General features: G+C 53.0%; 1 protein-coding gene across 6 annotated transcripts in view; it reads left to right on the forward strand.

The window, feature by feature from the left end:
- CACNA1A (calcium voltage-gated channel subunit alpha1 A) overlaps positions 1-23,698 on the forward strand; it is a 281,855-nt gene that overhangs the window by 11,532 nt on the left and 246,625 nt on the right. For 5 of the 6 annotated variants that reach the window (XM_053219793.1, XM_053219790.1, XM_053219791.1 and 2 more), the window contains exon 2: positions 1,004-1,317. In XM_053219793.1, the coding sequence (XP_053075768.1) occupies positions 1,058-1,317 (260 nt within the window). In that variant the 5' untranslated portion in view covers positions 1,004-1,057. Of the gene's footprint in view, positions 1-708; positions 808-1,003; positions 1,318-23,698 lie in introns of those variants that run through there. The other variant, XM_053219792.1, reaches the window with a different exon arrangement.

Here is a 23,698-nt window from a genome sequence, read left to right on the forward strand (position 1 = left end):
TCAACATTCATGCGTGAGATTCAGCCTCATAACTCTGTTTCACTCATGCTAGCCTTCCAGTGGGTCTGCTTTTCTTGGACGGACGCTGAGTAGGCCACTTTTCAGGTGGGAGAAATAGGTTTGAGATTGAAGAATTGCTCGGGTGGAGTGTTCCAGGGCGTTCCAAAAGCCGTGGATTATCTCCTTCCAGGAGAAACCAAATAGAGTCCTCCCCACGGTCCAAAAGTTCCCACAAGCTCTCTCCCATCACCTATCCACCTTATCTCCTCTACTCCGTCCTCAAGCACTCACAGCTGCTGGGGCCTCCTCGTTGTTCCTTGAGCACGTCATATACAGCCCTACCTCAGGACCTTTGCACACGCTCTTCTCTCTGCCTAGAACACTCTTCCCTGAGTTACCCACATGACTCCTGCATCACCTCCTTAGGGCCTCTGCTCAGATGTCATTCCCTCAGGGAGACCGTCTCTGATTCCCCCCCCCCCCATTTAATAAAAAAAACCCCAGCCCATCCAACACTTCCTGTCACCCTTTATTATGGACTCAATTGTGTCCCCCCCCCCCCCATTCATATATTGAAACACTAATAAAAAAACCCATCCAGGTGGCCAAGAGCAGGCAGGCTCACTGGACAGATGGCCACGCCCCACGTGGGTTTTTAAAGCCGACCCTTGACCTCGCCCTTTGATTTTTCCCAGTGACTCTGTGGGGCTCACGACACCCAGGGGCGGGAGGGAGCAGGCTCTCGATGACCCATTTTGCAGCGAGGAGCCCCGAGGCGCTGAGCCACCCAGAGTCCCACCTTCCGCGGTGCGTCCCGCCATCAGGGCCTCGTCGGTTGCCGGGCAGCTCCCGAGAACCCGCTTCCCGGCCCGAGTTGCCAAGGAAATGCCCACCCCCGGCCCCGGGGGCAGCGCCAGCGGCTGTCCCCGGGCTCCCTTCCCTCTCGTCCCTGCTCGCTGCGCGCCGCGCTCACCGTCCGCCCGCTCTCTGCTCTCCCCTCTAGCTGCGCCCTGTGCTGGAGGCCGAAGACCCTGCGAGTTCTGAGCGAGGCCCATGGATGTGGAAGGCCTCCCGGGTCCCGGATCCCATGTTCTCCCCGCGCAGTTATGACGCCCTGCACGACGGCGGCCGGGGGCCCCCGGCGGCGGACGGCACGGCCGGCGCCCCGCAGGACGCACGGGGCCCCCGGATGAGCGGCCCCTGCCCCGGGCCCCCTCTGAAGCGGCGCGGCGGCGTGGTGGACCACCGAGATGTCATCTTGGCCCACCAGGCGCACAAAATCCACAGCACGCCGCAGGCCCGGAGGAAGGAATGGGAGTGAGTCCGGGCTGGGACGGCGGGTGGGGGACGGGCGCGCCCCCGGGGGTGGCTTCCGGGGCGGGAGCGCGCTCCTAGGGCGAGGCTGGCTGCTGAAGCCGGGTCCCCTGCCTGGGAGCCCCCCTCCTCTCCCCCCCACGTGAACTCCCGCGCAGCCCAGGGTGCCCCAGCGAAGGGGGGAGTTGGTAGGCTTGGCAGGGCGTCCGGGTCTGTGGGTGTCCCCTGGGATGGGTTGGCCAGTCTTTCCGGTGGGAGGCATTCCTGAACCTGGCTGAGAAATGCTGGGTTTCTTTTGGGGGGGGGGGGGAGGACGTCAGGGGCGGGGATCGCATTTCTACTTGAAGCCCTGGAACTAAACCCGAGGGTTTGGCGGCTGGAGGTGAAGTTTGTGCTGAAGGCAGAGAGAGGCGCTGGGGGGGGGGGGGGGGTGGGTGGGGGAGGGGGGGGGGATGTGCTGGCTCCGGGGCGCTGGCCCTGGGCCCCCTTTCCCTCTGCCAGTGACCCTGAAAGTGGGTCTTCTCCTGGGAGTCGCCTTGGCGAGGAAGTGGGGGGGCTCTGAGCCGGCTCTGCTCCTGTGATCTTGGGCGAGAGGCCTCCCTGGGCTCGCATCCTCTCCTTGAAGTCGCTCTTCCTAGGCTGAGGCTGGAAAGCGGTGCGTGAACGGTTCAGTCCCGGGTACAGAAGGAGAGCTGGCGCTTTTTTTCTTTTCTCAAGTGATTCTTTGGCAAAGGCTTAAAAACTGGGGTGGATTCCTGGACGGACGTCAGGAAGGTGGGATTCCGAGTGCAGATTTCAGGGAGACCGGAGCTGAGGCTGGCCTGGACGCTAAGCACTCCTGGGCACCCAGAAATGCCCCACCCACCCACTCCGTGCTCCCGGTCTGACCCCTGGGAAGTTACAAACACGGTCTCCGGCACCCCACAGGGCTGTCCCCCAGGCTTCCCTGGATGTTCGGTCTGCTGGGAGGGAGACCTGGATTCGAAATGCCAGCTGGGTGCAGGGTGCGCTCGTGAGGGGTGCAATGAACGCTGTATCCTCAAAAGGTGGTGCTAATTTGGCCTCTGAGGCGGTTTCCTGAGGTTAGGCTGACATCTGGTGGCACGTTGGGGCAATGGGATGAAACTTGATTTCGCCTACAGCCGCGTTCCTTCTGATGTTCTCCTCCGGATCCACTGATCTAGCCACTCACCAAACCTGTCCTTCTGTCCGTCCATCCATCCATCCATCCATCCATCCACGCATATTTCTTCTTTTTTAAAACATTTACTTATTTTTGCAATTTACATCCAAATTAGTTAGCATATAGTACAACAGCGATTTCAGGAGTAGATTCCGTAATGCCCCTTCCCCATTTAGCCCCTCCCCCCCCACACCCCGTCCAGCAACCCTCGGTTTGTTCTCCCTATTTATGAGTCTCTTCTGTTTTGTCCCCCTCCCTGTTTTTATATTGTTTTTGCTTCCCTTCCCTTCCGTTCATCCGTTTTGTCTCTTAAAGTCCTCATATGAGTGAAGTCATATGACTTTTGTCTTTCTCTGACTAATTTCACTTAGCATAATCCCCTCCAGTTCCATCCACGTCGTTGCAAATGGCAAGATTGCATTCTTTTTCCTTGTCGAGTAATATTCCATTGAACGTATATAACACATCTTCTCTATCCATTCACCAGTTGATGGACGCTTGGGCACTTCCCATGCTTCGGCTATTGTTGCTAGTGCTGCTATAAACATGGGGGTGCATGTTCCCCGTCGAAACAGCACACGTGTATCCTTTGGATAAATACCTAGCAATGCAGTTGGTGGATCATAGGGTAGTTCTGTTTTTTAATTTTTTGAGGAATCTCCAGACTGTTTTCCAGAGTGGACCAGTTTGCATTCCTGCCAGCAGGGCAAAAGAGATCCTCTCTCTCCGCGTCTTGCCAGCATCTGTTGTTGCCTGAGTTGTTAATGTTGGCCATTCTGACGGGTGTGAGGTGGTATCTCATTGTGGTTTTGATGCGTATTTCCCTGATGAGGAGTGATGCTGAGCATTTGTTCATGTGTCAGTGGCCACCTGGATGTCTTCTTTGGAGAAGTGTCTATTCATGTGTTTTGCCCATTTCTTTATTGGATTGTGTTTTGGGTGTTGAGTTCGGTAAGTTCTTTATAGATTTTGGATACTAACCCTTTATCTGATACGTTGTTTGCAAATATCTTCCCCCATTCAGTCAGTTGCCTTTTAGTTTCGCTGGCTGTTTGCTTCACTGTGCAGAAGCTTTTTATCTTGATGAGGTCCTCATAGTTCATTTTTGCTTTTGTTTCCCTTGCCTCCGGAGACCTGTTGAGTAAGAAGTTGCTGCAGCCGAGGTCAAAGAGGTTTTTGCCCGCTTTCTCCTCGAGGATTTTGATGGCTTCCTGTCTTACATTTAGGTCTTTCACCCATTTTGAGTTTATTTTTGTGTGTGGTGTAAGAAAGTGGTCCAGGTTCATATTTCTGCATGTGGATGTCCAGTTTTCCCAGCACCACTCACTGAAGAGGCTGTCTTTATTCCTTTGGATATTCTTTCCTGCTTTGTCAAAGACGAGTTGGCCATACGTTTGTGGGTCCATTTATGGGTTTTCTATTCTGTTCCATTGATCAGAGTGTCTGTTCTTGTGCCAGTACCATACTGTCTTGATGATTGCAGCTTTGTAATACAGCTTGAAGTCCAGGATTGTGATGCCTCCTGCTTTGGTTTTCTTTCTCAAGATGGCTTTGGCTATTCAGGGTCTTTTCTGGTTCCATACAGATTTTAGGATTGTTTGTGCTAGCTCTGTGAAGAATGCTGGTGTTATTTCGATAAGGATTGCATTAAATATGTCGATTGCTTTGGGTAGTATCGACATTTTAACAATATTTGTTCTTCCTATCCAGGAGCATGAAATATTTTTCCATTTTTGGTGTCTTCTTCAATTTCTTTCATAAGCTTCCTATAGTTTCCGGTGTATCGATTTCTCATCTCTTTGGTTAGATTTATTCCTAGGTATTTTAATGGTTTTTGGTGTCTCTTCTTTTTTTAACATTTGTTTACTCTTGAGAGAGAGAGAGAGAGAGAGAGAGAGAGAGAGAGAGAGTGAGCATCAGGAGGGGCAGAAAGAAGAGACAGAGGATCCCAAGCTGACTCCACACTGTGAGCAAAGAACCTGATGAGGGGCTTGAACTCACGAACCGCAAGATCATGACCTGAGTAGAAGACAGACGCTTAACCCACTGAGCCACCCAGGCGCCCCAGTGATTTCTTAAAATATCACCTAATTTCCACTCCACAGTCAAATGTCTCTGCTTGTCTTTTTCCCAGTTGATTTGTTTGAATCAGGAAGGTGGGCGTGTTGTATTTGATCATTCTGTCTTTTGAAAAACATATTTGTGGTCGCATTTGGGGTGCCTGGGTGGCTCAGTCGGTTAAGCGTCTGACTTCAGCTCGGGTCGTGACCTCGTGGTCCATGAGTTCGAGGCCCGTGTCGGGCTCTGTGCTGACAGCTCAGAGCCTGGAGCCTGCTTCGGATTCTGTGTCTCCCTGTCTCTCTGCCCCAACCCCACTCGCGCTGTCTCTTTCTCTCTCAAAAATAAGTAAACATTAAAAAAATAGAAAAAAAAATTGGCTACTCACATAAGTGAAATCCTAGGTATTTGTCCTTTTGTTATTAGCATAGTCCTCAAGGTTAATCCATGGTATAGCCTGTGTTGGAGTTCCCTTCCTTTTTAGGGCTGAATACTATTCCAGTGTGTGGCCGTACCACATCGTGCATATCCGTTCATCTGTTGATGGACCCTGCTTCCGCCTTTTGGTAATTGTGAATAACGCTGCCGTGAACATGGGTTTATAAACATATCTTCTGGACCCAGCTTTCAACTCTCCTGGGTGTGCTGCTGGGTCACGTGGGGATTCTCTAAGTCTTACTTCGTCTATAATAGCGTTCTCTCCTTGTCCGCCCTTTATACCATCCCAGTGGCTCACAGAAGAAGCCAGATCGCTCGTTCTACAGAATATCCACCATTCTGAACCGTCTGTTTGGGAACCTTATTTCTTTAAAAAAAAATTTTTTTTTAAATGTTTATTTATTTTTGAGAGAGACAGAGACAGAGCTTGAGTGGGGGGAGGAATAGAGAGAGAGGGAGACTCAGAATCGGAAGCAGGCTCCAGGCTCCGAGCTGTCAGCACAGAGCCCGACGCGGGGCTCGAACCCACGAATTGTGAGATCATGACCTGATCACGAAGTCAGACGCTCAACCGACTGAGCCCCCCGGGTGCCCCGGGAACCTTATTTCTGCACATGCTGCTGACCGTGGTGGCTTTGCCCATCTGTAGGAATCCCACGCAGGAAAAGTATCCACCGAGGTGAAACTAACCATAGTGAATGTGACTCCATATCTCAAAATGTCTTCCTGAGAATCTCGAACGTGTTTTTGGCCACCTTCTGCTAGGGATTGAATGAGATCACTAGGGTTTCTTCTTCTTCCTGTGACTGACGGAATCCTGGTGCCAGGAACGGACAGAGCCCCAGCTTGGCCGTTTCTCGCTGCTCCTGCCTGCTCCCGTTACTGTTTTCTTCAACCGTTGCTTTGCGGGCAGGGGCCTTTTGAGGCCACGTGCCCACGTTGCCAGCCTTTGTCCGAATCTGTCAACCCATTTGTGCAGGGCCGTGCAGACCTAGGTAGATCACCACACACTGCATGGTTCTTTATCTCCTTTCTTGTCTGTCTTGCCCACTGGAATGTCCTGGGCCCCTGAGACCCAGGCTGGTTCCGCGTAGGTTACAGAGGAAATATCAGTTGAATGAACGCACCGGGTGAGAATGAGTGAGGGTTGCTATCTATCTATCTATCTATCTATCTATCTAATCTATCGGTCTATCTATCTATCATCTAATCTATCTATCGAGGGAGATTCTTAAGCAGGCTCCGCACCCAGCGTGGAGTCCGACATGGGGCTCGATCCCATGACCCTGAGATGGTCACCTGAGCCCAAATCAAGAGTCAGACGCTCAACCGACTGAGCTGCCCAGGTGCCCCAGCTTTTCCTTGTTTTAGATGAAATAACCACAGGGCTGGAAGTTGGAGCATTTGGTTTCAAACTGCCGCGGATGTACTCCCTGGGGAGCCCCAACCTGCTCTGGAGATTCTCGTACCCGAGTTGAGTGAGGAGGTCCCTCTTCCCTCCCCTACCCCAACATGTCCCCTCCCTCTGCCTCCCCCAGGACCTCTTTCTTTTACCAATATTTAGGCCACCCTCTCTGTGCTCAGCTCCATGCGGGGCCTTCGGACACATCGGTCAACAGTCAGCTCTCCACCCAGCAGGAAAACCAACAGGAAACCGGCAGGAAGAGTGTGGAGGCTGGGGAAGGACCGGGGCGGGGAGGGTTAACTCTCATCCCCGGCTGGCAGACCCCTGCGGGGCTTTGTGAGATACACGTTCTCATCGTTCTCATCCCGCAGGGCTCCTGGGGCGTCCCAAGCAGACTCTGGGTCGTTAGCATGAAGCCCGATGCAGGGCTTGACCTCACGACTGTGAGATCGTGACCCGAGCTGAAATCAAGAGTCGGACACTTGACCGGTTGAGCCACCCAGGCGCCCCTGCATTTCTTTCTAACAGGCTCACGTGTGGGGTGGGTCCTTGGGTGCACAGAGGGCGATCTAAGCAGCCAGGTTCTAAGTCATCCCCACGGTCGCCGTCATTGCCAGAGAGCAGAGGGCTTGCGCACGACAATGGAGGGCGGCGAGAGGAGAGCCAGCCACACCGCCGTAAGGACCATGACTAACACTTACTAGTAGATAGTGCAGAATATCATTATTTTCCAGCATCTCTGTGCCGCACGTCTCGTCACGTGCACTCAGCGAGCCGGCCGTGTTGTTCTTACTATTGCCGTTGGTCTGCTCCTCATGCAGACGGGCGGGCAGGCCCCCAGGGTTACCGAGGCATCTGGGGGCTGAGCTGGGACAGGGTGGCGTGGCCTTGACTCCCAGGCCGGAACTGGCTGTTTTTAGGATGTGGGAGCTCAGGCCCAGCCATCCTGCAGGTCACTGGCTGGGGTGGGCAGCCTGAGTTGTTCTGGTCCCCGAGCCTGAGCTCAGAGGAGGGACGTGCCGGGTGAGGAAGAAGGCAACACGGGTCCTTCTAGCGAACCGATTTTCTCGTTTATTCTCGGCCCCTTCCCTACCCCTGTTCCCTTCATCTTCGATACCCCATAGAATAGTTCCGTGGTTTTCAGTGGACAAATTAGGATTATTTAGGGTTATGTGGGACTGTTGGTAAAATGACTAATGCCACTGGACCCCAAAGAGACATGTTTTGTTTAAACCACACACGCGGTTCCTGAGTTCGAGCCCCGCGCTGGGCTCTGTGCTTTATCGCTCAGAGCCTGGAGCCAGTTTTGGGTTCTGTGTCTCCCTCTCTCGCTGCCCCTCCCCCACTTGCTTCTCTCTCTCTCTCTCTCTCTCTCTCTGTTTAAAAAATAAACGTTAAAAAAAGTTTTAAACCACATATGACCTCAGTAGTGGTTGAGGTGGATCTCGGTTTTCTGTGGTTCATACCCCATTTGCGTCAAAACCAAAGTCCTCCCTAAGGCGTACAAGGTCCTGTGTGATCTGTCACTTGCCTGCTTCCACCTCTTCCCATTCTCCCCCTTACTCACCCTGCTCCAGCTACGTGGGCCTCCTCACTGTTCCTCAAACATATCAGGGCAGTTCTGTCTCAGGACCTTTGCACTGGCTCTTCCCTCTGATTGGAATGCTTTCCCCCCAGACACCCATATGGCTCCTTCCTTACCGCCTAATGGCTTTTACTTAAAGGTCACCTCCTCAGCAAGCCCTTCCTCACCACCCCTATTTATTTATTTATTTATTAAAAATGTTTTTAAATGTTTATTTTTGAGAGTGAGAGACACAGAGCATGAGCAGGGGAGGGACAGAGAGAGAGGGAGACACAGAATCTGAAGCAGGCTCCAGGCGCTGAGCTGTCAGCACAGAGCCCGATGCAGGGCTCAAACCTGTGAACCGTGGGATCGTGACCTGAGCCAAAGTCGGACACTTAACTGAATGAGCCACCCAGGTGTCCCCCCTTCTTTAAAATTTAACCTTTATACATTTCGATTTCTTCTGCCCTACTTTATTTTTCTGGTTAGTGCTGATGACCAACTCATATGTATTATACATTTGGCTTTTTATCTTGTTGATTATTTATATTCTCACCATAAGCTCCCCGAGGGCAGAAAGTTTTGCCTGGTTTGTTCTTTGCTGGGACCCTAGCTTCCGGAACAGGAATCAGCAAGCTACAGTAAGGGGGCCAAATCTGGCCAGACACCTGTTGTGGTATGGCCCATGGGCTAAGAAAGGTTTTTACATTTAAGTGGTTGAAAAAAATCAAAGGAAGGGTAATATTTCTTGATACGTGAAGTTGTATGAAATTCAAAATTCAGTGTGCATAAAGTTTTACTGGAACGCACCCTGGTCGTTTTGTGTGCCTCTTGTCTGTGGCTACTTTTGCACCACAGTGGTGGAGTCCGGTCTGTAACAGACTGGCCCGCAAAGCTGAAAATAGGCCATTTAGAGGAGTTTGCCCGCGTCTTCGGTCCTGGCGTCGCGGATGCCCAGGCCGAGGGATGCCCATTCGCCTGCGGCTGCCACGACCAGCCACCAGGTGGCGCTGTGGCTCCCGAGCCCGGCGGACGTTGGCAGCCAAGGCAGGAAGCGATCTGCTCACCCTCCTGGGGGGACTCACCTACCGGGCTCATCCTTCCCTCTCGGGGTTCTGAGAAATGGAAGGCGGCCCCAAAGCGAGAGTCCAATTTTTGCCATATAATCCTCCATCACTACGTATATGGCACTTTCTTTTTTTTTTAGGCACAAAGGGCTTATAAAGATGAATGAGGGGATCTCAGGGTTTGAAGGGCTCCCAGAGGGCTGAGGGCTTCAGGTGGGTCCTGGGGTCAAGTCTGAGGCCCATCAGGCCTTGGACTGGGGTTGTGGTTAAATTCCTGGACTGGGAGCCAGAGGGCGGGGGTTCACATCTCAGCCCTGCCCCTCAATGACTCTGTGACTCTGGGGGGAGGGGCATTCTTCTCTCTGCGTGTCAGTTTCCCAGTCTGTAAAATCGACGTAATAACACCCATTTCTGGAATTCTTGCAAAGATGAAATTTAATGCGTTATTATATGGCAGGTCTTTAAAACAACGCAGGCACCTAGTGAGCCTTGATGCTGGTTTGCTGTAGTCCTAGGGAATGTCGACTGTTTTGCGCCTAGAGGCCTCAGTTTACACAGTAAAAAAAAAAAAAAAAAAGAAAGAAAAGAAAAAGAAAGAAAAAAAAAGAATAGAAGTTGTTTAGACATCACAATTAAAGCAAAACCTGACCTTTAAAGACCTGCTTGGAAATCAGAGCACTTTTTCTCCGTTCTTTTTTAAGGGAGGCAGTTGGACAATTCTAGCCTACTTGATATTTAAAAACAATATAGGTCTGGTCCCAGGGAGTTTCTTTTTCAGTGCAAGCTGGCTGGTTTTTGGTGCAGAAAGACCCTCCTTTTGTCCTCTGAAGCAGTTACAGCTTTGGCCGTGGCCAGCCATAGAGGGCCTGGGGAGCACCCCCTACCACAGTGCCCCCCCCCCCCCTGGGGCCCTTTTCCCCCCCATCCCATCCCTTATGATCTATCAGGTTTTCCATGCTAGTTTTTGGAACCCAAGCAGCTTGTGAACAAATGTCCCCTGAGCCCACCGCTCATTCCCATCTTTTCTTCTTGCTGCCAAAGTCTACCTTTGAAACACCCCAAGATTCTCTTGATGCTTCTGTGCACCTGCACTCTCCAGGCTGTCTGCGCTGTTTCCTCCCGGCGGGGGGGGGGGGGGGGGGGTCATCCGCTCTGTCTCCGCCTGCGTTTCCACCATAACTGCTCTCACTTCGGTCAAGTCTCCCTGGCCTACCTTCCATGCCTGGCATTTTCAAGTCGTGTTTGCACCTCAGGGCCTTTGCACTTGCTGTTGCCGCTGTCTGGGATGCCCTGGCCATAGCTGGCTCCTTCTTGCAATCCAGTCTCAGGACAGATGTCTGCTCCTTATGCTCCCTGTGCAGAGACTCCTGCCCTGTCACTGTGGATCACATCACTCTGTTCATTACCTGCAATTGTGTGTTTCCTTCTAAACTGGACTGCTGGGACCATGAAGGCAAGGGTTTTTGTCCTCCTTGTCCACTGCAGTGTCCCTGGTGCATAGAAGGTACCAATGTTTGTTGAGGGAATTGGTCCCAGTGTTTGTTGAGTGAATCGAACATCTATGTTGATGACCTTTCTGGGTCTCTGGCTTGGAGACCTGTGAGTTCGTTAGAGCCAGTGAACCTCATTTTGACTTCAGGTTTCTGTCCAGGGCCTCCTCTGGTTCCAAGTCCTGCATGATGTACTCAGGGGGGTCTGCCTGGAGGAAGAGGCAGACAAGTGACTGCCCCCATCATCCAGGGGGTACACAGAGACCAGTCTCCATTTATCCCACCATCACCGTGGGCCTAGGAGCTTAGGGTCTGAATTCACGGGGTCCTTACCCCGGCACCCATTTCACAGAGGAGGCTACGGAGGCACAGAAAGGAAAATAATGAAGACTACAGGGCAGAACCCGCCTTGGAGCCCAGATCTATCCAGGTACCGAGCCCAAGCTCTTAGTTCCTCTTCTTGCAAGATCGTGAGCTTGGAAATGCCGGCACAGAGTAGACTGAATGCGTGCATGAATGAATGAGGTGTGACCACTTAGCTTTTCCGCGCCTTTTAGGTACTAAACTCCATGAAGGAACATCCTTTTCGTATTGATCCTTGAATCTTTCGCATTGCCCAGCACAGCACTTTGTGGGGAGAAGACACCTGATATCTGCTAAATGTGGTTGTGTTGAGAGTCTGAGACAGGTTCAGAATGAAATCTATAAAACCTTGAAGGTGAGTGTGGCACACATAACCCGTCCTCCAAATCTGTCGCTAGAATCTGCTCAGAGAGGCCAAATTGGGATAAAATAAAATGCAGTAATTTCTCACCTTCTAACATTTTCTACTTGTCACAGCCCCTTGGTGGTGGTGGTGGGGGCAGGTCTTATAACCCCTGGGTGAGCCCAGCGCCTCGAGTCAGGTTGGTGACTCGAGTTAAAAAAAACAGTGCCACGTTGGGGCGCCTGGGCGGCTCAGTCGGTTGAGCATCCGACTTCGGCTCAGGTCATGATCTCGCGGTCCGTGAGTTCGAGCCCCACATTGGGCTCTGTGCCAACAGCTCGGAACCTGGAGCCTGCTTCCTATTCTGTGTCTTCCTCTCTCCCCACCCCGTCTCATGCTGTCTCTCTCTCAAAAATTAAAAAAAAAAAAAACATTAAAAAAAATTAAAAAACAAAAATAATGCCACCATCTCCCCAAAATGCCACCTCGTAAAGCAAATCTGTTCCTTTGCCACCCGAGAAGGCTGTCCTTGCCTGTTTTATGTTCTGCTGGAGGGCCCCAAGTGTTGCAGAGAGGATTGATTTGGGGGCAAAAAGGAGCTGCTTTCAAACCTTAGCCCCTCCCTTCAGAGCTGGGTGACCCTGGGAAAGTACCACAGCCTCTCTGGGCTCCAGGAATGGTTACAGAAGTTCCTGGTGCAGAGAGTCGGGGAGAGTGCATTGACGCGGCGGGGCGCAGCCAGCCAGGTCTTGGAGGGAAAAGCCAGCCTGTCTTTCCCCTCCGGTGGCCTGGGAATGGCCTAGAAGTGTGGGCCATGGGGCTTCTCCGGTCCGCATCTTAGGTCCGGGGATTCTGAATAGGAAGCCTTCACAGCCTGGTGACTCTGGAGCCACTGTGCCTGGATTTGCCACTCTGGTTCTGTACGTGCTGTGTGACCTCGGGCCGGTGACCCCGCCAGCGGCCTCACCTGCCTTGTCTGTAGAATGCGGACTGGCTGGGCCTTAATCTTACTGATTACGTGGCACCAGGGTGAAGTGCATAGGAGGCGGTCAGCAAAAGTTCATGCAAGCGGGCTGGGAGACCGGAATGAGTCTGTGGCCGAGAGATGAAAATCTGACCTCTGAATCTGGGGTGCAGACTAATATAAAGGGCCAGATAGTGAATGTGTCCAGCTCCGGGGCGGGGGGGTCATGTGGTCATATAGTCTCTGTAGCAGTGACTCAGCTCTGCTTTTGTGATGCGAAAGCCGCCATTGTATGTGTGAATGGATGACTAGGTACCAATAAAACTTTATTTATAGCGGTATCTAACCTGACATGTAGCTTGTCTCAGCGGAGACAAAGAGAAGGTCATTCGTGTGGTGATTTCTGGACAGATGGTGATGTCAAAAGCCACGCTGGTGGCTTAAGCCTTGCATTGGAGGGTCGTCTTATTTTTGTTACTTACTAACATTTATTAAGCACGTGCCCTGGCCACCATTGTAATAGGCATTCTGATACTTTCGTTTAATCTTTAGGAAAACCTTCGCGAATATTTTATTTTATTTAAAAAAAATTTTTTTTTTTAACGTTTTATTTATTTTTGAGGCAGGGAGAGACAGAGCATGAATGGGGGAGGGTCAGAGAGAGGGAGACACAGAATCTGAAACAGGCTCCAGGCTCTGAGCTGTCAGCACAGAGCCCGACGCGGGGCTCGAACTCACGGACCGCGAGATCGTGACCTGAGCCGAAGTCGGCCGCCCACCCGACTGAGCCACCCAGGCGCCCCCTTCGCGAATATTTTAAATTACCCTTTCCTCCTTTTTGAATCAGGGGACTAGAGCCCAGCGTGGTTGAGAAGTTTTCCCAAAGGCACACAGCTCAGAAATAACCTTCAGGCTCTTCGGGGTCCGTTTCCCCCTGATCTGGCCTTTCCCTCCAGGGTCAGAGACTGGCTGGGACCTTCTTTCAAAGCTGTCATTTACATGTTGACAGCGGCCAGAAAATGCCTCAAAAAATGGGGACGCACCCAAGACTAAACGTGAACGTGTCGGGTTTTTCAGCAGACACGTGTAAAGACTGAAATTCTCTACCAACTGGCATGGAACCCGTGGATGGGACCTGTTGGGGAGCCCTCTGGAACGCCGTGGAACTCTTCAGTTCCTGCCTCGGAATCTGGCTGTTCCATGCGGAGGGAGAGGGAGAGAGCGAGCGCAAGCAGGGGAGGGGCAGAGAGAGAGGGACGAAGAGAGAATCCCACGCGGACTCTGCACGGTCAGCGAGAAGCGGGGCTCGAACCCACCAACCGTGAGATCGTGACCTGAGCTGAAATCAAGAATTGGACACTCAATTGACTGAGCCACCCAGGCGCTCCTGTGTGTGTGTGTGTGTGTGTTTAATACATATTTTATTTTATATTATTTTTGAGAGTGCGAGGGGGGTAGGGGCAGCAGGAGAGGGGGAGAGAATCCCAAGCAGGCTCCCTACCCAGTACGGAGCCCGAAGTGGGGCTCGATCTCAACGACCGTGGGATCGTGACCTGAGCCGACATTGAGTTGGATGCTTAACCGACTGAGCCACCCAGGCGCCCCAGTTTCCAGGTGATTCTAACACGTAGTCACGCTTGAAAACTAACACATAGGCCATCACTTCTCATGTCACTTACATATACTCAGAGGAGGTCCCCAGGCTTACACACAATTCAGAAATTTAAAATACACTAGAGGGTTAAAAAAATAACAATGTCTAATCCATTCCTAAGCCAACACGGAATTATTCTCATATGATTCACCGTTTCGATTCTTACTCTTCTGGCTTCAGTGATCTCTTCTCTGTGTATTCAGATATTCAGCTGGGACACATTGGTACAGCTTATTGTTAAAATATTAAAATATTTCCATACCAGTTAGTAAATAGCTGTTGCCTGGAATCCTCCCCTCCCCCCCCCGGGTCCTCCCACGCCTCCTGTGAAATATTTTATTGTATGTTATTTACTTTATTTTTGAGAGAGAGGGGGCATGAGTGAGTGAAGGGCCGAGAGAGGGGGAGAGAGAGAATCCCGCGCAGGCTCAGCGGGGAGACTGCAGCGGGGAGACTGCAGCGGGGGTTGAGCTCACGAAGGGTGAGATCATGACCTGAGCCGAAGCCGGATGCTTGACCGACTGAGCCACTCAGGTGCCCCTGGTTGTTAAATACTTTAAATTTTGCCCAGTGCGTTATGACCCGCTTGCCCATATGGGTGTCTCGAATGCAGGTGGGGATCTAGAATCGGTAGGAAACCTCTGAGCCATCAGTCCACCCTGCTTACCTTTGAGAGCCTCCCTTGTCCCAGCCTGCAAGGTCCCCTCCTTGCAGGAGGAGACTCACCTGCTTCTGAGACACATCTGGGACCCAGGAATCTTTGGGAGGCCTGGGCCGTTTTTCAAGGGTCCAGTCACCCCTGATGCCCTGGCATCCTTCTCCTCTTGGGGAACGGTCAGGCTGTACTTGGGGCATCCCCCAACCTCCACGACCCTCCCGTTTGCTGCCCTCAAAGGCACCTTCCTCCCCCTGCCTTTGGGCACAGCTGGTATAACTTCCTGAATGAGATCAGGATTTCCTAAGAGGCAAGGAGGGTGTTGACTTTAAAGAATGTTTCTTCTGAGGCTGGAGACCACAACTTCCTGTAACAGAGAGGGCTATGTTGGAAGAGAGACACGAGCAAAGCTGTGGGGGCGCACAGGTGAGAGAGAGAGTCTGGGGAGTCGGGGGGGGGTGGATCACGGAGGCGGGGGGAGGGTTTCCTGGTGCAGAAGATGGGGAGAAGATGCCCTGGAGGAGGGCCAGCAAAGTCCCACCCGTGAGGAACCCTTTGCAGTCCGATCAAGCACGGGGACCCCTTTTCAGAATCGTGTTTTTAGAATGCGTAAAATCAAATGCAAAGACCAGTTGTAATGAAAGTTAGTAACCAAAATATCTTTAAAAAAAAAAAAGCTTCTTTATTCTGGGATGCCTGGGTGGCTCAGTTGGTCAGGCGTCCGACTCCGGCTCAGGTCATGATCTTGCAGTTTGTGAGTTCGAGCCCCGCGTCGGGCTCTGTGCTGACAGCTCGGAGCCTGGAGCCTGCTTCAGGGATTCCGTGCCTCCCTCTCTCTCTGCCCCTCCCCCGCTTGTGCTCTGTCTCTCTCCGTCTCTTAAAAATAAATAAATGTAGCAAAAAAAAATTTTTTTTTAATTTAAAAAATTTTTTCTGCAGGAGGGGCAGAGAGAGAGGGAGACCGAGGGCCCCAAGCGGGCTCCGCGCCTTTAGGGCAGAGCCCGGCACGGGGCTCGAACCCACGAACTGTGAGATCATGACCTGAGCTGAACTGAAGAGCTGGCCGCTTAACCAAATGAGCCACTCAGGCGCCCCTGTAGCCAGCCTGTCGTAAGCAACGGGTTTGTCCTACTCTTACAAATATGCTTCTTTAATAACACGTAAGAACCAAGCTTTAGTGACAAGCGTAACAGTCTCAAGGTAGTGATGAGAGTCAATGATACTTCAAGATCGCTGCAGTAATTGTCATGGGACATAAAAATGTGGTTTCCGTTGATGACAGAGTCACAGGTGCTGCTCTAACACTGTTAATGCTACTGCATTTTTTTTTTTTGCCTCCATTCATAATTTCAGCTAGAGGTAGTGAACCTTAGGATGTGCCTTCCCCCCCCCCCCCCCCAGCCAAAGTCACGGACTCCCTGAATGAAAAACAAATTAAGTCCTCCTTGGTCTGGTGAACGGAAGAAGAGATGTGTTCAGAGGGAACCCTGAGGTTTCGAGTCTGGGGAGGGTCAAAGTGGAGTTACCCGGGAGGCCGTGAGAAGTTGGAGGTCAGGGGCACCTGAGTGGCTCAGTTGGTTGAGTGTTCGACTCTTGATTTCAGCTCAGGTCATGATCCCAGGGTCGGGGGATTGAGCCCCATGTCAGGATTCATGCTGAGCGTGGAGCCTGCTTAAGATTCTCTCTCTCTCTCTCTCTCTCTCTCTCTCTCTCTCTCTCTCTCTCTGTGTCTCTTTCCCTTTGCCCCTCCCCTGCTCATGTGCACACGTACTCTCTCCCTCCCCTCTCTCTCAAAAAGAAAAGTTAGAGGGCAGAACAGAGTGGGGAGAAGGGGGTAGATTCTGGAGGAATTGTGAGACAGGCCAGAGCGTTTAAACCTGTGGCCTTGGGAGCCAAGAGTGCCCGTGTTCTAATTCTGCCCCACCTTCTTACCAGCTTTGTAACGATCCTGCGTCCCACAGCACCCCACTTCTGGCACCACGTGCAGACTCCATTGCCTTATGTATCAATCAGTGACCCAACCTCACGTGCCTCAGTGGACACATCTGTAGAATGAGGAGGGCAATTGCGTAATCCAGGGTGAGGGAGTCCTGTGTGACCTTGACTGGAGTGTCTTAGAAAAGGTGGTCAGGGATGGCCCGTCTGACGTTTGAGTCGAGTCCTGCATGAGGGGGATGAGGCTTCCATGCCAAGTTCTTGGAGAAGGAAGTTCCAGGTAGGGAGAAGAGCAAATGCAAAGGTCCTGAGGCAGGCACATGCCTGGTGTGTTTGAGGACCAGCAAAGGCAGCCGGTGTGGCTGGAGCAAGGCGAGTGAGCGGGGGAGAGTGGTAAGAAATGATGTCGCCGGGGTTGGGGTGGGGGTGGGGCTCAGCTCCTGTGTCCTATGTCCCAGATGTGGAGGATAGAGGCTTCCCGGTCGGTGCCCTCAGTGACGCCAAAGACCTAACCGTAGACTGGTTCGACGAGGCAAATGCTTTAGGAGAGGTATAAACAGAGGGATTAGCCACAGCTTTCTGAGGGGCTCAAGAGGCAAGACCCAGAGATAAGCAGGAGATCATTCCAGAACAGGAGTGACGAGATCCAAGAGAGAGAGAGCAAGTAGGCCAAGAGAGGGAAGAAGGCAGGGAGTTCAGGTGAGCGGTGGCTGAAGGCTAGATGCCCCCGTCGTGTGCAGTGGCGGGGGGCGGGTCGCTGGGGGCACATGTGTTCCCGACTCACCGAGTGTCAGGACACACGTGGGAGTCACGTTTTGACTCCTCTCTTTCCACCCTGGGACTCAGCGGTGTCACCGCGCCCTTTCCGTGCTTGCTTCGAACTGCCTGGCTGGTCCAGCATTGGTGGGGGCATCCCGGAACCCCGCCTCTGACACCGGTCCCCGTCAGTCTACATGGACCAGCCTCGCCGTCACTTTCTCGGACTGTTGCCGCCTCCCCCCCACTCATCACTTCCATTCTTCGAGATGCCACCAAGCCTTCCCATCTGGGTTCTCATCGGACGTTTACTCTGTTCCTCCTGTTGTTCCGGGCACCGAGCCGGGCGTTGGGCAGCGATCGTAACCGCTCAGCAAGCAGGTACCGTGCGAGGTCAGCTGACATTTCCGGTTCTCTGCTTCCTCCACCTGGAGGATGGCCACGTGACTTGCTCTGGGTGAGAAAATGTGAACGAAAGCCAGTCTGTGACCTGCCACGCTCTCCCTGCCTCCTGCTCCCGTGTTGAACACGCAGCCGGAGCAAGAAATAAACGTCCGTTCTTTTAAACCCCTGGGGCTTTGGGCCCGTCTGTCGCGGCAGCCGCAGGGAGGCCATCCCGACCGCGATCCTAGCCTTTGTGACTTCCGCAGGTCCCAGCAGGCTGGTTTCCCCTCTGCTATGTGGGAGCACGCTCTTCCCTTCGCTTCTAATTCCTTTCCAAATACTATCGATTCGTTAAAAATAGCTTTGGCGAAGGCTCCTTGAAACTTTCATAACATTTACAGTCCCGACGTCGCTGTTTAACCACCTAATCCTCTGCTCTGGTGCCTATGGTTTGTTTCTTTCCACCTGCGTCCCAGGACCTCAGCCCTCCGTGGGCAAGACTTTGGGCTGTTTGTTATATCCCGGCATCCAAAACTTCCGGAGAATCAGTAGGCATTCCGCAAGTATTTTTGAATGAACGGACACACAGAAGAATAAACGAATGAGAACTTTCAGGGGACCGCGTTTGAATCCCTCCTACTGCCTTGTGTGCTGCAAAGCAGAGAGTGGGTTGCTGGATAAACACGGGCTGATTAAACGAGTGACCTCACGGCTTTCTCCCAGGAATGTACACTTAAAAAAAAAAAAGTTTATTAATTTATTTTGAGAGAGAGAGCGCAAGAGAGTGAGAGTATGTGAGCAGGGAAGGGGCAGAGAGAGAGAGAGAGAGAGAATCCCAAGCAGGCTCCACGATGTCAGTGTCATGAACTGTGAGACCACGACCTGGGCTGAAATCAAGAGTCAGACGCTTACCTGACTGAGCCTCCCAGGCGCCCCAGGAAGGCAGACTTTTTGGACAGAGACTTCTGCTTGGAATTTTAGGCAGAGACTTGCTAGTTAACAGATGATGGTGGGATAGTATAAAGGAAGCATAGTCTGGAAGCGGGTCACGCGAATGGGTCTGAGAAGGATGGTTGTCACCGCAATTGACAAATGCCCCATTCACGTTTAGGAAGAGGGAAACACTGACTTCCTGCGAAGCTCTCTGTACCACCAGAAGAGCCTGGTAAACTTCTCCCTGGGTCATATTGGATCCACATTGGCCCAGGCTGCCCATCTACGAACTAATCGCTAATGGCGAGATTGAGGTTGACCATCATCTGCCCAGATTCACCAACTGGGTGGCTTGACTCTGGCCCACTGCCCGAGACGAACCTAGGGCTGCATCCCGACCCCGTCATCTCCCGGCTGTGTGATTATGCATCAATGTCTCAACCTCTCTGAGCCTCAGTTTCCTCATCTGTAAAATGGGGATCTTAATACCTGTTCATAGGGTTCTTAGGAGGGTGAGGTGCGTGATAGACGTAAAGTACCCAGGATAGTTCTCACGACAAGCAGCCCAGCGGATAAAGGCATCACCGCTTTGCATAACGCTAGGGTCACCGCTTACCCAGACTGTGTATGTGATGGTGCCTTCTGGGGTTGTACCGATTTGCAAAATGCTTTCTGAGGATTAACTTAAGTAACCTGACAACAGCCTCATGAGCTAGGCACGCTCATCGTCCCCTTTTTACACACCAGGAAACAGGCACAGAGAGGGTAGGCCACTTACCCTGGGTCACACAGGGCACAAGTGGCATTCGAACGCTGGCATCCAGACTCCGGCTCTCGTTCCATCGGAACCAGCCAGCTGTTGGCCTCCAATATCTGCCAGCCACCGAGCTCAGCCCCCAGCATTTCCTCTCATCGGTTCCAGAAATCCGAGGGGGCAGAAATCACCGATCCTGTTGACAGAGGCATGGACGAGCCACCCCGCGGGCTCCCAGCAGGTCAGCTGCAAGAGCCGGGGTTGGACCCCACGACCCCAGCGTGAGGCCCCCCAACCCCCACGCCAGGTGGCCTCGGAGGTCCCCGCGCCCCCCTGAGCGCCCGAGAGACCTCTGAGATGGGAATCCGAGTCATTATTGCGAAGGTTGCAAAATATTGCCGTGAGTGGGTTTCAGACACTGTAAACAAGTTTAGTCCCTCTTCCGTTCCTTCGCGAAGAGGCAGTTTGCTCAGAGCTGAGGAGCCGAAGCTAAATTTAACGAAGCAGAACTAGTGAGTACCGCAGAGCCCCAAGGAGGCGCTGCCTCGGCCGCATCAGATGAGACCGCAGGTAGCTCTGGGAGCCCTCCTGGAGGTCCCCTCCCCAGTGCCGGTGGGCAGGGGTCCCAAGGCAGGTCTCGGGGCGCCTCGAATGAGGGGGGGGTCAGAGACACCCTCGTCGTGGTCTTTGCCAACATAGCGGGCAGGGCTGAACATAGAAAGGGCTTCCTCTTTTTCCATCTCTATGAATTCATCTTCTCTCTCTCTCTCTCTCTGTCTGTTTCTGTCTTTCTCTGGTCTCCTGTTTCTCTGTCCCTGTCTATCTGAATCCCTCTCTTCTCCGTCAGCGTCCCCCTCCCTCTGGGTCTCTCTGTCTCTGTCTCCCTCTGTTCCTCTCTCACATGTGCACAAACTTTGTCTCACGCCCCCTCCAGCCACCCCTGGCTTTCCTGCTCCGTCCGCGTGACCAGGCTGCCGTCCTGCCTGTGGGTTGGGCCCCCCCGCAGTGACAGGTCGTCGCTGCTGGGAGGGCACATTCTGCCTGAAACACCCGTCTTGCGTCAGGTTCCCCGAAATGGGATGGGGAGTCTTGGGCAAGGGATTTATCGAGGGGGTGTTCTTGGGAGAGACCGCCAAGGCAGGCCTTCTCAAAGCTGCATTACGATTACCTGGGGAGGTTCTGAAAAATCCTGATGGCCGGGCTTCACCCCTTACAAATTAAGCCGGAACCTCTGGGGGTGGGGGTGCTTTCCAGTTTGAGAACCGGTGGTCAACGGAAAATGCGGGAAGCAGCAAAGGGCAGGGGGGAGTCCGGACTAAGGATGTGGGTTCAGCCCCTGCCTGATACCAGTGGCAGGGGGTGCAGGGCCCCGGACCAGGAAGAACACCATAGAACTGATCCCCGGGGGGCTGGGAACTGGGCTGGGAACTCAGCAGCCCAACTCACAGGAGCCTGGGGATAGACGCCCCAGCCCCGTAAAGAGGTGCCGGGAGCCTCCTCTCAGAGAATAAAACCAGGTTGGATGATACAGGACGCTGGATATTCTAGGATTTACATTTCTGTTGGGAGTTCCATGCCTTTCACTCTCCAAATGATGCAGGGTTGGGTCACTATTACGATCACACTGATAGTGGTTAGTGTTGCAGGTCCGCGATGATTCCTATTACCACGATTCGAATAATCCGTGCTCTTATTATGGTGATGTTAGTCACAGGGGCAGCTGGAACAGAGCAGCTCAGAGACCGGACGGTGTGGCCCAAACGGGGTGGGTGTGAGTTCTGCTGCTTACCGGCTGTGTGGCCTTGGGCAAGTCCCTTCACCTCTCTGGACCTTGGTTTCCTCGTCTGTAAAATGGGACGGTGGTCCTGTGTGCGTCCTAAGGTGCGTTGATACAGGTAAAGTGCCTGGTGTGCCGTGGCTGCTGGGAACGTATTTCCTATTTGTTCTTATTCGTGTTCTTGTCGCTACTAGGAGATGTATCAAGTTTGAACCTTGCCCGTAATTTGAGATGCGTTCTTTGTGCATAAGAGTGGGTAATATATGAATGAATTAAAATAGCTCTTTCCTAAATAACCTTGTTGGATCCTGCCTGCTGCTCCGGAGGGTGTCCCCGCCCCCTCCTCCTCTCCGGCAGCCCTCCCCGCCCTTCTAAAATTTTTTTTTTTAACATTGATTTATGATTGAGAGGCAGAGAGACACTGGGCATGAGCAGGGAAGGGGCAGAGAGAGGGGGAGACGCAGAATCGGAAGAGGGCTCCAGGCTCCGAGCTGTCAGCCCAGAGCCCGACGCGGGGCTCGAACTCACGGACCGCGAGATCACGACCTGAACCGAAGTCGGTCGCCCAGCCGACCGAGCCACCCGGGGGCCCCGTGCTGAACCATTCTAGTCAAGTCTTAGAACAACGAGGCCTTCGGCAGGTTTGCATCCACACAGGTGGGGCCAGGAGGATCACTTCTGTGTGTCTCGAAAGGGTCAAAGTAAATGTCACCGAGGCCGCGCATTTTCAAGGTTACTGGCCAAGCAGAAAGGCTTACTCCAGAATGGCTTTTTCACCAACCGGAGGGACCCAGGCAGTAGAGAAACAAGACACGGCTGGGCTCGCCGAGGGGTCCACCTGAGAGATGACAGAGAGAGCGCTGAGCTCCCCGCTGTCGGCTTTGCCCTCGTGACGAGAAGACGGCTGTCTGTCTGTCTCCCGGGGCGGACAGCAAGACAGCCTCAGGTTAAGGGGGAAGTGAAGCCCAGGAAGGCGGGAGGGGCAGATAAGAAAGAACCTGGGGTGGCTGGGGGGCTCAGTCGGTTGAGCGGCTGACTCTTGATCTCGGCTCAGGTCCTGATCTCACGGTTCGTGGGTTCGAGCCCCGCGTCCGGCTCTGTGCTGACAGTGCGGCTCCTGCTTGGGATTCTGTCTCCCTCTCTCTCTCTCTGCCTTTCCCTCTGCTCCTGCGTGCATGTTCTCTCTCTCAAAATAAATACACATTAAAAAAGAATAAAAGAAGGGAGGGAGGGAGGGAGGAAGGAAGGAAGGAAGGAAGGAAGGAAGGAAGGAAGGAAGGGAGGGCGGAAGGGCCCAGCTCCCTTAACCTCCTAGGCCTGAGCGAGTCCCATCGGAGGGCAGACAGGGAATTTGCAGGTGTGGTTGGGGAACCACTGGCAGAAAACTTGAACTTGCAGAGAATGCCAGACACGGACTGGGGTGAGGCTAGTGCAGCGTTCGCTTTGGGTGCAAAATGTAAGGGGCCCCCCCAAACTCATCAAGGTAAATATTTTAACGCAGTATTTTTTTTAAAAGTTTATTTATTTAGAGACAGCGAGCTGGGGAGGGGCAGAGAGAGAGAGAGGGGGGGAGAGAGAGAGAGAATCCCAAGCAGGCTCCACACCGCCAGCACGGAGCCTGCCGTGAGGCTCAAACTCACAAACCATGAGATCATGACCTGAACCAAAGTCTAGAGTTGGACGCTTAACCGACTGGGCCACCCAGCTGCCCCTAACGCAATGTCTGTTTTTTTTAAATAAAAACCAACACAAACAGCGGTGATGAGCAAAATATCAAAATTGAACATAGGGGCAAGATCAGTATTTCTGACCATTCCTTTGGCCTCAGGCTCCAGTAGGGCTTGGCGTGTGTTATGGGGTGAATTGTGTCACCCCTGGAAATTCCTGCGTTGAAGCCCTAACTCCCAGTTCCTCAGGGTGTGACCTTGTTTGGAGCAGGGTCGTTGCCGATGTGATCCGTTAAGATGAGAGGAGGCTGGAGGAGGGCGGGCCCTGACCCAGTACAACCGGCGTCCTTAGGAAAAGGGGACATTTGGACACAGAGACACGTGCGCTCGGGGAGAACGCTGTGTCAAGACTGAATTATGTTGCCACCGACCAGAGAGCTACCAGCAGGGAGGAGGGAGGCCTGGGATGGAGCCTTCCTTAGGGTTCGCAGAGGGAGCCGGGCCCCGCCAACGCCGTGATCTCGGGCTTCCAGCCTCTAGAACCGGGGACCATACTTTTCTGGTGCTGAAGCCGCTCCGCGTGCGTGTGGTGTTTTGGTGGCCCCAGCTCACGAGTACCCGGCGGGGCAACTGTTACGTTCTGTGCCCAGAGTGAGTGCTTAACTCTCCCCTCCTTTGTTCCAGGCCCAGTGCCAGGGGTGTTAGGAAAAGGATTTAGGCCCTAGTTTTGTCTTCCTTTCTTCCTCCCTCCCGCCTTCCCTTCCTCCTTCCCTCCTCCTTCCCTCCTCCTTCTTCCTTCCTTCCTTCCTTCCTTCCTTCCTTCCTTCCTTCCTTCCTTCCTTCCCTCCTTCCTTCCCTCCTTCATTCCTTCCCTCCTTCCTTCCCTCCCTCCTTCTTTCCTTCCTTCCTTCCTTTTCTCCTTCCTTTCTTCCTCCCTCCCTCCTTCTCTCTATCCCTCCCTCCTCCTTCCTTCCTTCCCTCCTTCCTTCCC

This window comes from Acinonyx jubatus, chromosome A2 (assembly GCF_027475565.1).
Source record: "Acinonyx jubatus isolate Ajub_Pintada_27869175 chromosome A2, VMU_Ajub_asm_v1.0, whole genome shotgun sequence".
Lineage (NCBI taxonomy): Eukaryota > Metazoa > Chordata > Mammalia > Carnivora > Felidae > Acinonyx > Acinonyx jubatus.